Source organism: Oncorhynchus mykiss, chromosome 4 (genome assembly GCF_057628025.1).
Source record: "Oncorhynchus mykiss isolate SJ-2025 chromosome 4, ASM5762802v1, whole genome shotgun sequence".
NCBI lineage: Eukaryota > Metazoa > Chordata > Actinopteri > Salmoniformes > Salmonidae > Oncorhynchus > Oncorhynchus mykiss.
The window spans coordinates 43,131,759-43,150,630 of record NC_143025.1 but is presented as its reverse complement, the minus strand read 5'-3'; the positions used below and the strand labels follow the sequence as shown (position 1 = coordinate 43,150,630).

General features: G+C 41.5%; 1 protein-coding gene across 1 annotated transcript in view; it reads left to right on the top strand.

Annotated features, from left to right (window-relative positions):
• Nucleotides 1-1,219: 1,219 nt before the first annotated feature.
• The window catches only part of ivns1abpa (influenza virus NS1A binding protein a), a 30,856-nt gene continuing 13,203 nt past the window's right edge, over nucleotides 1,220-18,872 (top strand). Inside the window, exons 1-6 of the mRNA XM_036968753.2 lie at nucleotides 1,220-1,695; nucleotides 12,016-12,313; nucleotides 12,561-12,698; nucleotides 15,796-15,965; nucleotides 17,274-17,349; nucleotides 17,443-17,616. Of these exons, the coding sequence (XP_036824648.1) occupies nucleotides 12,588-12,698; nucleotides 15,796-15,965; nucleotides 17,274-17,349; nucleotides 17,443-17,616 (531 nt within the window). The 5' untranslated portion in view covers nucleotides 1,220-1,695; nucleotides 12,016-12,313; nucleotides 12,561-12,587. The remainder of the gene's footprint in view (nucleotides 1,696-12,015; nucleotides 12,314-12,560; nucleotides 12,699-15,795; nucleotides 15,966-17,273; nucleotides 17,350-17,442; nucleotides 17,617-18,872) is intronic.

Sequence of the window (18,872 nt, the reverse complement as noted above, 5' to 3'; positions counted from 1 at the left end):
CATTAGTCATTTAGGTCAACATTGGATCATTCAGAGATCCTCACTGAACTTCTGGAGAGAGTTTGCTGCACTGAAAGTAAAGGGGCTGAAAAATTTTGCACGCCCAATTTTTCAGTTTTTGATTTGTTAAAAAAGTTTGAAATATTCAATAAATGTCGTTCCACTTCATGATTGTGTTCCACTTGTTGTTGATTCTTCACAAAAAAATACAGTTTTATATCTTTATGTTTGAAGCCTGAAATGTTGCAAAAGGTCGCAAAGTTCAAGGGGGCCGAATACTTTCGCAAGGCACTGTAAATACAGAAATACGGTCGGTATGATGCATAATAGATCAGTTCAAAACCTCTCTGCCAATAAAAGCTTGTTTTCAGGTTAGGCTACATTTCCCTCTCATTAGGCCCTTCTGCTCTGGTGGATTTTCCCACACTGTGGTTAATGTACCACTTTGGTGCCCTTCCCACTCAGATCATACATACAGTCCTAGAGACATTCTTACTTGAAATTATTATTTTTTTGCTTAACAAACATGATTATTTTCTTTTTGACCACAACTACTATAGTAAGGTACTACTATCGTTGCTACCCAGAAATGATTTGATAGAGATTTATTTTATTTTATTACAGTTGCATTGGGCCTTTAAAATGCAGAAAGTCGTTTTCAATTTTCTAAATGGGAAACCTTTTGTTTGATGTATTTGATGTCATACCACACATTCCGCTCCAGCCATTACCATAAGTATTTCCTCCCCAAATGAAGGTGCCACCAACCTCCTGTGTCTGGAACGCAACCCATCTCTTACCCAACTGATTGCGCAATCTTGTAGTTGTAATTGTCTTTAGGCAGGCTAGGCTATATTAACCAAAGACTTTAATAACTAACCCAAGATAGACCACCACCTGTCATTTTCAATCGGAACAAAGTAATCATGGTGGGCAGAACAAGCAACGAGCACAAACTACTGAGATCTTACAAACTAGTTCAAACTGTTTGTAACAGATTTTTTGGGGGGAACAGAAAACTGTACTGATATCAAATGTTTCATCATTAAATAAAAGAGCACAGGGCGGCGCACAATTGGACCAGCGTCATCAGGGTTTGACCGGTGTGGGCCTTCATTGTAAATAAGAATTTGTTCTTAACTGACTTGCCTAGTTAAATAAAGGTGAAATAAAAAAGTTTAAAAAATACATCCCACTGCCGGCCGCTGGGCTTCCTCTCATCATCATATTTGGTAGTGTGGAAACGCCAACCGAATGCTTCACAATTAGACATCCGGTGGAATATCTGGCTCCTTACTCCATCTTGGGTATTTGCTACGTGTGGTAGATGTGGGGGAGAGAGACACCCTACTCGCAGTTCTGATTCAATTAACTAAGTTGACCAGACCTATCTGCTATTGCACTGGGTTTTATGGGAGACACACCCAGTTAGGCAGACCAGAACTAACCTTTTATTTTTTTCCCCAAATGGTAAACGGTCTGAGTGAACTATCGTCAGTTTTCCACCTCCTTTGTTGGCACTTCGCCCTTGCGAACGTGCTCGAGCCGCCCCTGTTGTCGCGCCTTGTTCGGACTTGTCTGCACTTCAGTCGCATTGGAGAGAGAAAAGGGACCTGTCCAAAAACTGAACCGTATCCACACAACTCTGAGTTTACATTAAATATGTCTACCACCTCCAGCTGTCAAAAGCCCCAGGTAAGGTTTTATTTCTTTCTAATTTTGCGTATTGTCATTGTTGGTAGATGTACTGTAACGTTCCGTCGTAGGCCAATGCTAGCCCACCGGGAAATGTGTAACGTTACATTTAACACGAGGTTGCTTGCTTGGCTGTTTTTTAAAACCATTTTTATATGCTGACCTCTGTCGGGTAGTTTTTCTAAATGTAGACGGGTTTTACTGCACTGTAGCCTACATGTTTTACGTTGAAGTTTGTTAAATAGCATATTCCCGCATTGTAGTGAGTGGCCAACCGCAGAATGAATATCTACAATTTGTCGTTGGCTGCAGTGACAGATGTAGGAGCATCATTACATGTCCGAGTTCTTTCGCGAAACCACTGTTAAAGTTGCAATTGAAAACGTTTGAAATTTACCCACTGCCCCAGACCATATGAGGAACGGCTAAGTGCGCCGTTAGAATTTTTTTCCCCCTTTAAACCTTTCATATGCAGATCTCCGCTAAACGTGTAATAAAGATCTGTCTCTGACTGCTGATAACTTCACAAACACAAGGAATCTGACAAATACAAAGTTGCCAATGTATTTGCAACTGCTACAAATAAGCAAAGGATATCAATATGCTTCAAATGAAAACTGAGATGACTGCATTAAAATATGAATAGGTTACATAGGCCTATATAATTAAATAATATTGAAGTACATTTCATATCCATTTGAGTTCAGCTACTCGCTGTAAATTTTGCTTCACTATATTTTGATATGTAACAAAATGTCCACAATGTTTTGCAAATTTAGTGCATTGTTATAGGGTAAGCATTAGTTTTAGACCCCCCCCCCCCCCCAATATTTGCATCCATATGTGTTATCTCTCTAGGAGCTGATCCGTCATCAGTATTGTGAAATAATTCTAATGTTATGTTAAGATTTTAATGGGGGAAACTGATCCGAGAGAAGCTCTGCTTTTCTTTCGATCCTATCATTTGTCTCAAACTCCCAATGATGCACTTAGCGAACTTTCTCTCTGTGAAACGTATGACTTTTTCGGCTGTTGCGGGAAAGATGCATCGTTAAAACGCTAAGTTCCATCGCTATCGGGAAACCAGGCCCTGGCAAGTATAGCAGGCAGGCGACCAAACAAAAATAGCCCTTTGTGATGTTTTCCTGGTGCGGCCTCTTTCTTAATACACTGTAATTGCCATGTCCTTCGTGTTTTGTTTTTGTGTGTGCATAGTTGGTAGTGTGTAGTCATGCCATCTATTGAGGCGTTGGCTCCGCTGACCTACATGCTTGTGTTATAGGACTGGGGTAGACAGACCACAGCGCTGTGACTAGTTTGTCAGTCTCGTGCAAGCATGCTCCACTGTACGCTATGTGTACGCCCAGACACCAGTCTCAGCAACAGACAAGTTGAGCCAGCCAATAGAACTGCTTCAGATTGGGTGTTGGACCCATCATCTGCGAGGGGCGGTGGTTACACTTTGACACTGCCCACCAACTGGGTCGGCAGCATGGCAACACTGGTCTGAACCTTTGACAAATGTAACGCAATCCAGGGATGGAACATATCATTGCATTCCTAATCATCCCGAAATGATGAAAGGTGAATTGAGGAGATTAGTAGTATTTCAGTTTTTAATTAAACTTCTGTTTTTGTCAGCATGCTAGAGGGTGGCATGTAGCATAGCGATTAGTATTCTGCCAGTAACCAAAAGGTTCCTGGTTCGAATACCAGAGCCAACAAGGTGAAAACTCTGTCCTTTAGCAAGGCACCAAATTTACTCGAGGCACCATACTACAATGTCCGACCCTGTAAAACAGCACATTTCAATGCACCTATCTGGTGTATGTGACACCTTTTAAAATGCTAATGGTGAAGCAACCCGTTGGTTTCAACACTACTTCCGGTAGCTACTCACACCAATGCTAGGTGTCGCATCCAATGGGCTGTTATAACGTTAGTTAGCATTCTGGCGAATACTGAACCATTGCCATTTTTCTTCAAATCTGTAGAGATATACAACAAAGGATCATCAAACCCACCAGCTCAATCTTAGTATTTCCAACCATTGAGATTTTCTGTGGTAGCAGTGACATTAGTCTTGTCATCTGAGTGAGTGACATTTATGTTGTACGATGTGGCAGTAGCTAGTTGTCCTGTCCCTGGCATAGGTTAGGTTTTTAGGCCTAGGCTTCTTCTTGGCATCCCCTGGTCAGATGTTCCTCACTCCCCCAAAATTGCTCTTTGGAGGTCTGGGGGTGTACATGTAGGTCTTTATTTTCTATGCCTAGATCCTTTGTCTCCTGGACTAAAATAAGATGAGAAAAATACATATTTGGTGAAATATTAAATTTAATCATGAGAAGTAAATAACTTCCTTACAAACACTATCTCTTTACGGTATGGTTTATTAGCTACTGTTTATGGAGTCCACATAAAATGTTCAAGTTCATGACGAAGTACAAAACGGTTATAGAAATGAACAATGTAAGATATTACATTTAAATTCTAAATACAATTTGAGATGCATTTTGGAATAAAGGTTTCACATCCCTTTACTTTTCCCACATTTTGTTACGAAGTTGGATTAAAATAGATTTGTCTTCTTTGTCAACGTTCTATACAAAATACTCTCAAAGTGGAAGAAAATGTAGAACCTTTTTTAATTCTTGAAAAATAAAGCAATAATATATTTGGATAAGTATTCAACCCCCTGGGTCAAAACATGTTAAAATACACTGCTCAAAAAATAAAGGGAACACTAAAATAACACATCCTAGATCTGAATGAATGAAATATTCTTATTAAATACTTTTTTCTTTACATAGTTGAATGTGCTGACAACAAAACCATACATTATCAATGGAAATCAAATTTATCAACCCATGGAGGTCTAGATTTGGAGTCACTCTCAAAATTAAAGTGGAAAACCACACTACAGGCTGATCCAACTTTGATGTAATGTCCTTAAAACAAGTCAAAATGAGGGTCAGTAGTGTGTGGCCTCCACGTGCCTGTATGACCTCCCTACAACGCCTGGGCATGCTCCTGATGAGGTGGCGGATGGTCTCCTGAGGGATCTCCTCCCAGACCTGGACTAAAGCATCCGCCAACTCCTGGACAGTCTGTGGTGGATGGAGCGAGACATGATGTCCCAGATGTGCTCAATTGGATTCAGGTCTGGGGAACGAACGGGCCAGTCCATAGCATTAATGCCTTCATCTTGCAGGAACTGCTGACACACTCCAGCCACATGAGGTTGTCTTGCATTAGGAGGAACCCAGGGCCAACCGTACCAGCATATGGTCTCACAAGGGGTCTGAGGATCTCATCTCGGTACCTAATGGCAGTCAGGCTACCTCTGGCGAGCACATCACACCATGACTGACACACTGCCAAACCGGTCATGCTGGAGGATGTTGCATACAGCAGAACGTTCTCCACGGCGTCTCCACACTGTCACGTCTGTCACATGTGCTCAGTGTGAACCTCCCTTTCGTCTGTGACGAGCACAGGGCGCCAGTGGCGAATTTGCCAATCTTGGTGTTCTCTGGCAAATGCCAATCGTCCTGCACGGTGTTGGGCTGTAAGCACAACCCCCACCTGTGGACGTCGGGCACTCATACCACCCTCATGGAGTCTGTTTCTGACCGTTTGAGCAGACAGGTGCACATTTGTGGCCTGCTGGAGGTCATTTTTCAGGGCTATGGCAGTGCTCCTCCTGCTCCTCCTTGCACAAAGACGGAGGTAGCGGTCCTGCTGCTGGGTTGTTGCCCTCCTACGGCCTCCTCCACGTCTCCTGATGTACTGGCCTGTCTCCTGGTAGCGCCTCCATGCTCTGGACACTACGCTGACACACAGCAAACCTTCTTGCCACATCTCGCATTGATGTGCCATCCTGGATGAGCTGCACTACCTGAGCCACTTGTGTGGGTTGTAGACTCCGTCTCATGCTACCACTAGAGTGAAAGCACCGCCATGCCAGCATTCAAAAGTGACAAAGAAACATCAGCCAGGAAGCATAGGAACTGAGAAGTGGTCTGTGGTCCCCACCTGCAGAACCACTCCTTTATTGGGGGTGTCTTGCTAATTGCCTATAATTTCCACCTGTTGTCTATTCCATTTGCACAACAGCATGTGAAATTTGTCAATCAGTGTTGCTTCCTAAGTGGACAGTTTGATTTCACAGAAGTGTGATTGACTTGGAGTTACGTTGTGTTGTTTAAGTGTTCCCTTTATTTTTTTGAGCAGTGTATTTTGGCAGTGATTTAAATCTTCTCTAAGAGCTTTGGAAACCCGGGTTGTACAATATTTACCCATTATTATTTTAAAAACGAGCTCTGTTGGGGCTTCCAGAGTGGCACAGCGGTCGAAGGCCCTGCATCGCTGTGCTTGAGGCATCACTACAGACCCGGGTTCGATCCCAGGCTGTGCCGCGACCGGGAGACCCATGAGGCGGCGCACAATTGGCCCTGCGCCGTCCGTGTTAGGGGAGGGTTTGGCCGGCCGGGATTTACGTATCTCATCGCACTCTTGTGACTCCTTGTGGCAGGCCGGGCGCATGCACTCAGACTTTGGTCACCAGTTGTACAGTGTTTTCTCCGACACATTTGTGCAACTGGCTTCTGGGCTAGACGAGCAGAGGCTTGGCACGGTCATTTTTCGTAGGACGCATGGCTCTCGACCTTTGGCTCTCCCGAGTCTGTACGGGAGTTGCAGCAATTGGACAATGAACTACTACCCAAGAGCATACTATCTATCTATATATATATATATATATATATATATATATATATATATATCTCTCTCTAACCAGTCCTGTCGAGGTGGTTGTTGAAAGAAATGGGTTTTGATTGTTTTACTGGTATTGGGGACATATGTAAATGCCTACAAAAAACATTATTTTGGATGTGTAACCTTTTATTTAACTAGGCACGTCAGCTAGGAACCAATTCTTATTTACAATGACGGCCAAACCTGGATGACGCTGGGCCAATTGTGTGCCGCCCTATGCGTCTCCCAACCACTGCCGGATGTGATACAGCCTGGATTCGAACCAGGGACTGTAGTGACATCACTTGCACTGAGAATTAAGCATGTGAAGACCAGCGGGAGGAGAACCATCTGGACATTTATTTTTCTGGTTAGGCTAGATCAATCTGACTCCCTCTTTAGTAATTTGTCTTTATTTTTTAATCACAGTGCTGAAACCATCAGACAAGCTCTAGCCTACATATGGTTTTATTTTATTCAAACGTCTGGAAAATATGTGTGGGGGAAATACGCAAACCGACCTTGTCGACCTAATTTTTTTGTCGGAAATAGCCCTAAATCGATTACTGAAATATAGGCAGACTAACTGGTCTCTTCCTCGCTGTGGTTTATGAAGACTTTAAATGTGCCTCTCCTCAATCACCTTTCCATTGGCCTTTGTAGAGCAGCCCTGATAGCATCAGTCAAAATGCTTATCAGAATCAGGAAGAGTGTCTCTGATTGGGAAAGAAAGATATGGAGAGGCATAGGAGAGGGGGATATAGAGGAGAGAGATATGTAGGAGAGAAGAGTGTGGGGGGACCTAAAGGAGCAGAGAGCCAGTGGAGCATTCAGAAGGATCTTCTGCCAGATGTTATGTTGTATAACCGCTAGTAAAGTGGGCCAACTGACCCACATATGTACAGTACATACAGGGGCTATGGCTGCTGCTCTAACACACACACTGGCCTACAAACATCCTTGATTCAACTCTTGCTTACATACTTATGCAAGGACACATACGCAGTTGGGCACACATTCAATTTTATAACCCGCCTGGCCAACTCTGTCACTTCATTCTGCCATGCAAGCTATAGCACATCCGCCACACACACACACACGGAGTAGGCTGGAGACACACCCAGATTCAAAAACACGTTCCAGATTTCAGTAGTGTAGCGTTAGTCATGTGACATTCTGTTCTGTTTCACAGCAATGCAATACATTTTTCATAGTTCCCTTTGTACTTCCCCTTTCTCTCCCCTCCTTGCCTGTACAGTTTGTCCTTACTCCCCCTCTCTCCAGTCACCATGCTGTTGTGTAAGACTTGTGTAAGGCATGTGATCAACAATAGTGAGGGAATCATTCATTTTATTAGGAAGGAAGGCAGGCAGAGAGGAATCTGATCTGTGTGTTCTTTCGTCTTATGTCTCTGTGGGGTCTGGCTGCTGAACAGAACTGCACTTGGATGCTTCTGGCTGGAGTGTCATTGATCCCTAAACACACCTCATAATAATTATTCAAGTCGTTTTCTGTTGTGATGCGTCTGTTTAAAAGACTTGGTGGAGAAATCTGCTTTGCATGTTTGTCCTCAGGTGCATCCTATTTCCATTAATCATCCTTGATTGCAGTCTACCTGTGGTAAATTCAATTGATTGGACATAATTTGTAAACTTATACACCTGTCTATATGAGGTCCCACAGTTGATAGTGTATGTCAGAGCAAAAACCAAGCCAGGAGGTTGAAGGAATTGTCCGTGGCGCTCCAATCCGAGACAGGATTGTGTCGCGGCTCAGATCTGGGGAAGGGTACCAACAATTTCTGCAGCATTGAAGGTCCCCAAGAACAGTGGCCTCCATCATTCTTAAATGGAAGAAGTTTGGAAATACCAATACTTTTTTCTTCCCCCAGAGTTGGCCGCCTGGCCAAACTGAGCAGTCAGGGATGGGCATTGGTCAGGCCAAGAACCCGATAGTCACTCTGACAGAGTTCCTCTGTGGAGAAAGGAGAACCTTCCAGAAGGACAACCATCTCTGCAGCACTCCACCGATCAGACCTTAATGGCTGTGGCCAGATGGAAGCCACTCCTCAGTAAAATGCACATGACAGCCGGCTTAAAGTTTACCTAAAGGAGTCTCGGACCATGAGAAACAAGATTCTATGGTCTGATGAAACCAAGATTGAAATCTTTGGCCTGAACGCTTAAAACCTCTTTGGGGTATGTGGGACGCTAGCGTCCCACCTGGCCAAAAGCCAGGGAAACTGCAGAGCGCCAAATTCAAATAAATGACTATAAAAATCAAACTTTCATTATCTTCTTGACGCTATCTATCCCATTAGCGGGATAATTGTCATCAACAACCGCAGAATTTCAGAGCGTCAGAGCGTGTTTTCTATCCTAATCTGTCAATTATATGCATATGGGCCTGAGAAATAGGCTGTTTACATTGGTTTACAAACTGTCCTTTTGTTAGATTAATTCCGTCGACTATATATCGAAAATGTCCATTTATTTGGAGTGGTTGATCCAGAAAATCACCGGTTCCAACTTGCTCAACGTGACTACAAAATATCTCAAAAGTTACCTGTACACGTTGCCAAAACATTTCAAACTACTTTTTGTAATACAACTTTAGGTATTTTTTTACGTAAATAATCGATAAAATATAAGATGGAATGATCTGTGTTCAATACAGGAAGAAAACAAACTGAAGCATGCTTTCTGGTCACGCGCCTCTTTCTAGCAGTACACTTCAAGTGACCCTCGTTCAAGATGGCCGTACTTCTTCATTACACAAAGGAATAACCTCAACCAATTTCTAAAGACTGTTGACATCCAGTGGAAGCGATAGGAACTGCAAGAAGGTCCCTTAGAAATATGGATTCCCAATGAAAACCCATTGAAAAGAATGACCTAAAAAAAAATCTGGTTTGTCGTCGGGGTTTTGCCTGCTACATAAGTTCTGTTATACTCCATGATTCAAACAGTTTTAGAAACGTCAGTGTTTTCTATCCAAATCTACTAATAATGTGTATATCTTCTCTTCTGGGGATGAGTAGCAGGCAGTTGAATTTGGGCATGCATTTCATCCGTACGTGAAAATACTGCCCCCTGTCACCAAGAAGTTAAGCGTCACGCCTGGAGGAAACCTGGAACCATCCCCTACGGTGAAGCATGGCGGTAGCAGCGTTACACAGTGGGGATGTTTTTCAGCTGTGGGGATTGGGAGACTAATCAGAGTTGATGGTAAGCTGAACGGAGCAAAGTACAGAGATCCTTGATGAAAACCTGCTCGACCTCAGACTGGGGCAACGGTTCACCTTCCAACAGGACAATGACTCTAAGCACACAACCAAGACAACGTAGGAATATGTTTGTGTGTTAGGTAGAAGATAGCGGTCTGTCCTGTGGGTAATATTAGTATTGAGATCCCAGACACACACATTTTTCTTCAATGAAAGTTGGGTGGTTTTGAAGTCCGCCAGGTATATTAACTAAAGTGCTTTCAAAGAACTACCGGGTGGTGGCTTGGCTGCAATTGTGCTATCATGATACGCCAAGGATAACAGTTTAATTTGGTAAATGGCACCTAATTTAATTAGTTGGTTATTTGATTAAATGGTGGAAAAGCAATGCCTAAAGTGTTGTTTGCTAAACTAAAATGCTACTTTGCCCTACACCAGGGGCAGGCAACTAGATTTCACCACTACCAAGCCCAAAAATAGTTACTTTCAAATGCAATATCACTTAATTTCTTGACTATAATGAGACAAGATCAGGTCTTTTTTGTTGGAATGCCGCGGCCCGATTTGTCAGGTGGATGGTTGTGTAGCCGGAACATAATTATAATTTATACACTACAAATTCACCGCTACCAAGCCCAAAAAGAGTTACTTGCAATATCACATTAATTCCTTAATTATGAGACAAGATCAGGTCTTTTTTTCTATTTGTTGGAATGCTTGGGATCAGATTTCCTAAATGCTAAAATGTTTTGGGGGCAATATTCCTGGCGATGTTAGTATTTTTGGACCAATAACTAAAATCTAAAATACTTTAGGGGGATATTTTTTGGCCTGTTGCTGACCCCCACCCCTACATACAAACTATACATTCACACTCCTACAGTTTCCAAACCAGCAAGATGCCCGAAACAGGAAAAAGTTTGACAAACGTCTCTTTCACACATGGCCTTCGTGGCGGTTTTAAGAATGTGAACGTGTGTATTGTTTCTTCTGTCTGAACCGTCTTGGACTGGAGGAAGACATGGTCGTCATTATTTCCAGCAGCACACAAAGAGCAGTTTGTCTGTCGGTTTGTCTGTGTACAATTTTGAAGAATGTGTCTCAATAGGAAAATAGTGCTTTTACACAATGTAGAAGCCTAATGTTCCACAAATGACTTGGTAATTTCAATGACTGTTATTCGGTCAACATCTTAGCTTTTATAATAAACTGAAGTGCTTTAGTTTCATATGTGCTTCAAAAGTAGCTTGAATTCATGTAGTCTGTATCTCAATCAAATAAAAAAGATATGTATTTTCTGGTGCGCCTAACTTTAAGTTGAGACTGACTACAAGTGCTACCAATGAAAAATGATCCCTGTCTGTGTTTACAGGAGAATGTCAGGTCATCAAGTCTGTAAACTGAAGCACAGCTGGGTCATGCAGCAAGACAATAATCCAAAACACACACGCAAGTCTACACCAGAAGGAACAGATGGAAAGTTTTGAAATGGCCTAGTCAAACGTCCAGGCCTGTTATGTTAGGAGCTGAAATGAACAATTTCCCACACCCACATTTTATTAAATAAGTATCCAATTTGTATTAATTCACTCAGGTTCCCTTTATCTAATATTAGGTTTTGGTTGATGATCTGGTATTCAGTGACAAATATGCACAAATAGAGAATCAGATATGGGGCAAATACTTTTTCACGGCACTGTAGCTGTCAGCTCCAGTGACAGCAGTTAGGTTGGCTGTAACATTGTATGTACACTAGTAAAATAGCAAGGGTAGTTCCATGTTGCCTTGTGAGAATCTCACACATCCCCCACACAATGGCAGATTTCCTGGAATGGTGACAGTTTCTTCCTTCTCTTGTTATGTATTAAGACAGAGGGATAGTCCTAGTGGATGAGGGATAGTCCTAGTGGATGAGGGATAGTCCTAGTGGATGAGGGATAGTCCTAGTGGATGAGGGATAGTCCTAGTGGATGAGGGATAGCTTTGCCGAGGACGAGTTTGAGCCGGATTCAGCGGTAGTGTCTGGGCTGGGTAGCCGGTGTGGAGGGGGCAGGGATCAGAGGGCCTGTTCTTAAGACTTTAGAGAGGGACACTGAAGGAGTGGAAAATGGGAGGGTGGGGGTTAATGCTACTGAGAGACTATTTTAGTGACTGGACTGTCAGTGTGCTACTTGACTGCAGCAGTCACTCTGCTTGCCTGCTGGAGATGCCATGAAGTAGCTTAGTTTAAACACATGGGTTAAATTCAGACCTTGTTCTGAGCATGTGCTTCTATCAATTGATCTCACTGCAGTTTGGTGTAATTTAGTTGTGACAAACTTTCTCCTCTCTCCTCCCAGGTTATAATGCACGACCAACACAGAAAAAGTTTGACTCTATAGCCAACGGGATCCTGAGGACTTGATTACAGTCGCTTCAAGCCTGACAGTTTGCACCGGTGCGGCTGCCCCCCTACCCCCGGCTCACATCCCTTTGGTCAACTGGCATTACTTCTGACAGCCCCCTTCCTCCTCCACTGGTTAATAAGACTTGGGTTCCCTTGTGGTCTCTGTCTACTTTGCCTGCCTTCTCTTCCATTGGTCCCTGCCCTCTACGGACACCAGTAGCAGTCCCTGGAGTTACATAATCCTGTATTAGGTATGTTTTATTATTATTATTTAATAATGCAAGGGGCGGATTACACACGCACAATGCACATGTGCCTAATCCAAGTCATTGTGATCATGAATTAATCAAACAAGCTTTTATGAACGATGCCAGCATCATGCCACTCTACTCTGTGTGGGACTGATGGTTGACATGTAGTCATATGGGGATAGAAATTTAGATACTTTTTTCTCTTTTTCATGTTCCCCCTTTCTCCCCTCCATCCCTCGCTGGCCAGGCTCAGCCCCCAACATTAAACAGTGAGATGATTCCCAATGGTTATCTGCTCTTTGAAGATGAGAGTCTCTTGGATTCCACCGTAGCCAAGATGAATGCCCTGAGAAAGAGTGGACAGTTCTGTGACGTGAGACTGCAGGTACGTGTTTTTTATTTTTTTTTCTCTTTCGCTCTCGACCCCCCCCGGTCCATCTTTTGGGAAATGACACCATTACTGAATCTTGAACTATGAGAATAGAAAGGTTCAGAACATTTGTGAAAGAGCACTGTTGAAAAATATATGGCAAATAGAAATCAACTGGATGGTGTTCAGAGATGGATGGGAGGGGTTGAATGGAGCTGAAGGATGGGACTAAAAATAACAAAAACACATGTTCTGATGTGTCCAAATTTGAGATTTTTGGTTCCAACTGCTGTCTTTGAGATGCAAAGTAGGTGAATGGATGATATCTGCATGTGTGGTTCCCACGGTGAAGCATGGGGGAGGAGGTGTGGTTCTGCTTTTTTGGTGACACTGCCAGTGATATTATTTAGAATTTAAGGCACACTTAACCAGCATGGCTACCCCTGCATTCTGCAGCGATACGCCATCCCATCTGGTTTGTGCTTAGTGGGACTATCATTTGTTTTTCAACAGGACGACCCAAAACACACCTCCAGGCTGTGTAAGTGCTATTTGACCAAGGAAAATTATTGAGTGCTGCATCAGATGACCTGGCCTCCACATTCACCTGACCTCAACCCAATTGAGATGGTTTGGGATGAGTTTGACTGCAGTGAAGGAAAAGCAGCCAACAAGAGCTCAGTATATGTGGGAACTCCTTCGAGACTGTTGGAAAGGCATCCCAGGTGAAGCTGGTTCAGAGAATGCCAAGAGTGTGCAAAGCTGTCATCAAGGCAAAGGGTGGTTACATTGAAGAATCTAAAATATATTTTGATTTAACACTTTTAGGCTAAGTTTTGATGACTTATTCTACAATGTAGGAAATAGTACCAAAAAAAACCTTAAATTAGTAGGTGTCAACTTTTGATTGGTACTGAAACTATTCAGTCCCTTTTCCATATTTTGTTACAGTACAGCCTTATTCTAAAATGGATAAAAACATTGAAGAAAATAATCTACACATAATGCAAAAACGGATTTTTTGAAATTTTTGCAAAATAGTTTTTTTTAAACAACCTTTATTTATATAAGTATTCAGACCCTTTGCTATGAGACTCAATTGAGTTTAGGTGCGTCCTGTTTCCATTGATCATCCTTGATGTTTCTACAACTTGATTTAGAGTCCACCTGTGGTAAATTCATTTGATTGGACATGAGTGGGAAAGGCACACCTTTTCTATATAAGGTCCCACAGTTGACACCATGTCAGAGCAAAAACCAAGCCATGAGGTGAATTGTCCGTAGCGCTCCGATGAAGGGTACCAAAAAATGTCTACAGCATTGAAGGTCCCCAAGAACACAATGGCCGCCATCATTCTTAAATGGAAGAAGTTTGGATCCACTAAGACTCTTTGTAGAACTGGCCGCCCGGCCAACCTGAGCAATTTGGGGAGAAGGGCCTTCATCAGGGCCTTCTGACAGAGCTCTAGAATTCCTCAGTGGAGATGGGAGGACCTTCTAGAAAGACAACCATCTCTGCAGCACTCAACCAATCAGGCCTTTATGGCAGTGGCCAGATGGAAAATCACATTTTATTGGTCACATACACATGGTTAGAATATGTTATTGCGAGCGTAGCGAAATGCTTGTGCTTCTTGTTCCGACAGTACAGCAATATCTAACGTAATCTATTTGTAATATTTGATTTCACCTATTCACCCTCTAGTAACCTTTGTAATAAAAATGCATATCCTTCAGTACAACACAGAACATACTTTTAATGTTATTGTTTTATAAAAAGCTATATTAAATAAGAAAATTAAGTATTAGCTTTATAGGTCAAGGTCATTGCTTTTTATGTGGCCAAGAAACATTTAACAGGCAGTTCATGTATGAAATCTATCCTTTAGTATCACGCTTTTGTCCTACGGCACAGCAAAAGTTTCATGTCACCCATTATGCTGAATGACAGTAGCTTTGTTATCCCATGTAAGTATGCAATTCAATATTACTTGTTATATGAATACTGAATATTATCATTTTAAACTATATTATGGCCTTTTAAGTGTTATCCACCCAGCTTTATTTCCTATTCTGTTGCTGACAGTAGCATGAAACCATGAAAACAATACCTTGCTTTTCTTCTGGCTAATCTTTCATCCCTAGCAACTGAATCTGCGTTAATATTTTGTCTGTGCCATGCAGCTCTCTCCAACGGCATATAAAGTTAATGTGCCTTGAAATACCTTAACCTTTTTTGGCGTTGCGCTCGCGACCCACCTCGACAACATCTGGTGAAATTGCAGTGCGCCAAATTCAAAATACAGAAATGTTCATAATAAACATTCATAAAAATACAAGTTTTATACATCGGCTTAAAGATGAACTTGTTAACTTCTTATGGTATAGGGGATGGTTGCGTCCCACTTGGGAAAAAAATCTGGGAAAATGCAGCGTGGCAAATTTAAAAGAATATAAAAATCAAACTTTCATTAAATCACACGTAAGATACTCAATTTAAAGCTACACTCGTTGTGAATTCAGCCAACATGTCAGATTTTAAAAAGCACTTCGGCGAAAGCATAAGAAGCTATTATCTGATGATAGCACAACAGTAAACAAAGAGGGTAGCATATTTCAACCCTGCAGGCGGTGAAATAAAATGTAAAACATGCATTACCTTTGACGAGCTTCTTTTGTTGGCACTCCAATATGTCCCATAAACATCATTGGTCCTTTTGTTCGATTTAATTCCGTCCATATATATCCAAATGTCCATTTATTTATTTGATCCAGAAAAAAACAGCTGCCAAAAAATGCAACTACAAAACATTTCAGAAATTGCCTATAAACTTTGCCAAAATATTTCAAACTACTGTTGTAATACAACTTCAGGTATTTTTAAATGTTAATAATCGATCAAATTGTAGATGGGGCTATCTGTGTTTAATACAGGAAGTAAACAAACCATGCTCCTTTTTTTTTTTTTCTTGCGCAACTCTCAATAGTGTAACGTTGTTCCAGGATGTGCTGCTTCTTCGTTGCACAAATGAATAACCTCAACCAAATTGCACCTCTGAAGAATGGTCTCTCTGGTTTTAGCCCTGACCTCTGCTCTATCTCCTCTGTGTAGGTGTGTGGTCATGAGTTGATGGCTCACCGTGCCGTGCTGGCCTGCTGTAGCCCCTACCTGTTTGAGATCTTCAACAGCGACATCGAACCTCACGGCGTGTCCCACGTTACCTTCGATGACCTTGACCCAGAGGCTGTGGAGATCCTGCTTAACTACGCCTACACTGCCCAGTAAGTGCCATGACCTCTACCCTCTGACCCCTAAACTATGCCTACGCTGCCCAGTGAGTACATCTTTTAAGACATGCATTGTGCAATGAGTCCTAGGCTTTGTTAGATGTCCTTCAACTTTCACCACTACGTGGTGGGCAAGTAAGTGTTTTTTTTTTTTTTTTACCTCCTGCTTTGGCCTGGATGTCCTTATTTTGGTAAGGATCAGAATATAAATAATTTTGACTGAATGAGTTGTAACTTCCAGAGCTTTTAGTTGTAAAACAATAACTTGAAAAGATACTTACATGCCATAATTTTGACTTTCATTATAACCTTGTTTACAAGGTGTATGTGTGTAAATAAAATAACTTGTCCATATCACAATGGCGCACTTGACAATTGAGAACTGTTGACAATAAAGAACTGAATATCTGAATCTGTTTAGTATTTGATGTAAATAACTGAGGAGAATGCATGAAGAATAACTTCATTGCAGTCTGGTTTCTTTATTTACCTTTAACAGCAGAATTCCAGTGTTTAACATTTGAAATGTTATAGACACTGATATTTTCTCAAAATGATGAAATTGACTTTGTGGTTATACTGTAGATTATACCATGGGCCATTGCCTCTGAAGCGTAACACAGCAAGTAAAAATAAGTATTACTTACTGTGTTTGGCCTCTGCGACTCAGCCTACAGTCGGCCCTGTATATAATTGTGGTATTCTGCAATAAATAGACGGCAAACAAGGTATAGGCCAAGATGGGCCACCATGCAAACAGGCTGTTCTGGTCCTGAATCTTCTGTTTCCCTATTGAAAACAGTACAACAACAATAAAGCAAATTTAGATGCATTATGTATGCCTTTTTGTTTTTAAGAAAGTAGCCTACAGACGTGTGAAAGTTTGCTACTTTCAGGGTGCAACTCTAGCTCCAACGGACAGGTCGAATGCCTTTGTTTTTTGTTTTTTAAAGCAGTAAGGGGGTGGGCTCTAGACCATCCTATTAGCCATTCCAGCTGTGTAATTTCATATTAAATTTTGTTTCCTAACACCCACACCATCAGACTGAGCGTTTCAGTGGCCCTAGGAGGCACAGGAAAATATATTATGAAAGCATGTATATATTAGAGTTATATAAATAATAATAAATAAGGGATTTAGAAATACAATTAAAAAAACATATTTAAAAAAAAATATTTCCTGGACCCTTCACCGCTCTCTCTGCTCGGCTTTCTTTTTGACTATGCTCATCACCTGTCAGGCATGCGTACAACTCCTGTCTGTGTTTGTCTGTCTGACGAATTAATGGTTCTGTCTTGCAGGTTGAAGGCAGACAAGGAGTTGGTTAAGGATGTCTACACTGCAGCCAAAAGGCTAAAGATGGAACGAGTAAAGCAGGTAGTTTTTTCAACTACTGATATGCAATACTGTATGTTTAAATGCAGTCCCAATGTTAAGATGTTTAAACTTCTCTCCTCTCTGATTGGTCAGATCTGTGGCAACTACCTGCTGTCGAAGATAGAATCCTATAGTGCCATCTCCTTTCGTAACTTTTCCAGCAGCATGGGAGACGGTCGCATGCTCTCCAAGATCGACATCTACATCCAAGAACACCTGCTGGAGGTCTCTGAGCAGGAGGACTTCTTCAAACTCCCCCGCCTCAAAGTAAGCCTTCCCTGAGCAATGTTCTACTGCAACCTTAATGGGGCAGTGCAGTTAAACACGATTTTTCAGGTTGTCATTATGACATTTTTGGCCGATATCCGATAATTTCCTTGTAAAAAATTATTTAAACGACACCGATATAAAAACATGTTATGGCCTCTCTGGGATAATCGGGACTGTAGCGTCCCAACAGCCAGTGAAAGTGCAGGGCGCCAAATTCAAAACAACAAATCTCATAATTAAAATTCCTCAAGCATACAAGTATTTTACACCATTTTAAAGATAATTCTCGTTAATCCAGCCACAGTGTGATTTCAAAAAGGCTTTACAGCGAAAGCACCACAAACGATTGTTAGGTCACCACCAAGTCACAGAAAAACACAGCCATTTTTCCAGCCAAAGAGTGGTGTCACAAAAAGCAGAAATATAGGTAAAATTTATCACTAACCTTTGATCTTCATCAGATGAGTCATAGGACTTCATGTTACACAATACATGTATGTTTTGTTCGCTGAAGTGCATATTTATATCCAAAAATCTCATTTTACATTGGCGTGTTATGTTCAGTAGTTCCAAAACATGCAGTGATTTTGCAGAGAGCCACATCAATTCACAGAAATTCTCATAAACATTGATAAAAGATACAACTATTATACATGGAACTTTAGATAAACTTCTCCATAACTTGGCACACCCATCCCGTTAGCGGTATCATTTTCTCAACATCCACTGAATTGCAGAGCACCAAATTCAAATTAAATTACTAAAAATATTACATTTTCATAAAATCACAAGTGCAATATAGCAAAACACAGCTTGTTGTTAATCCACATGGTGCTTCAGATTTCAAAAAAGCTTTTCGGCGAAAGCTATCCAAGCGTTTATGTTAAGACAGACAAAACATTACAAAGAGCTAGCAGCAAAGTAGATATGTCACGGAAGTCAGAAAAGCAATTTAATGAATCGCTTACCTTTGATCTTCGGATGTTTGAACTCACGAGACTCTCAGTTACACAATAAATGTTCCTTTTGTTCCATTAAGTTTATTTTTAAATCCAAAATAACGCGCCAACCAAATGGAGGTATATGTTCAGAAATCCACAGGCTCGAGCGGTCACGACGGGGCAGACAAATTCCAAATACTATCTGTAAAGTTCGTAGAAACATGTCAAAGTTTTTTTTATAATCAATCCCCAGGTTGTTTTTACAATAAATAATCGATAATATTTCAACCGGACCGTAGCTTTTTCAATAGG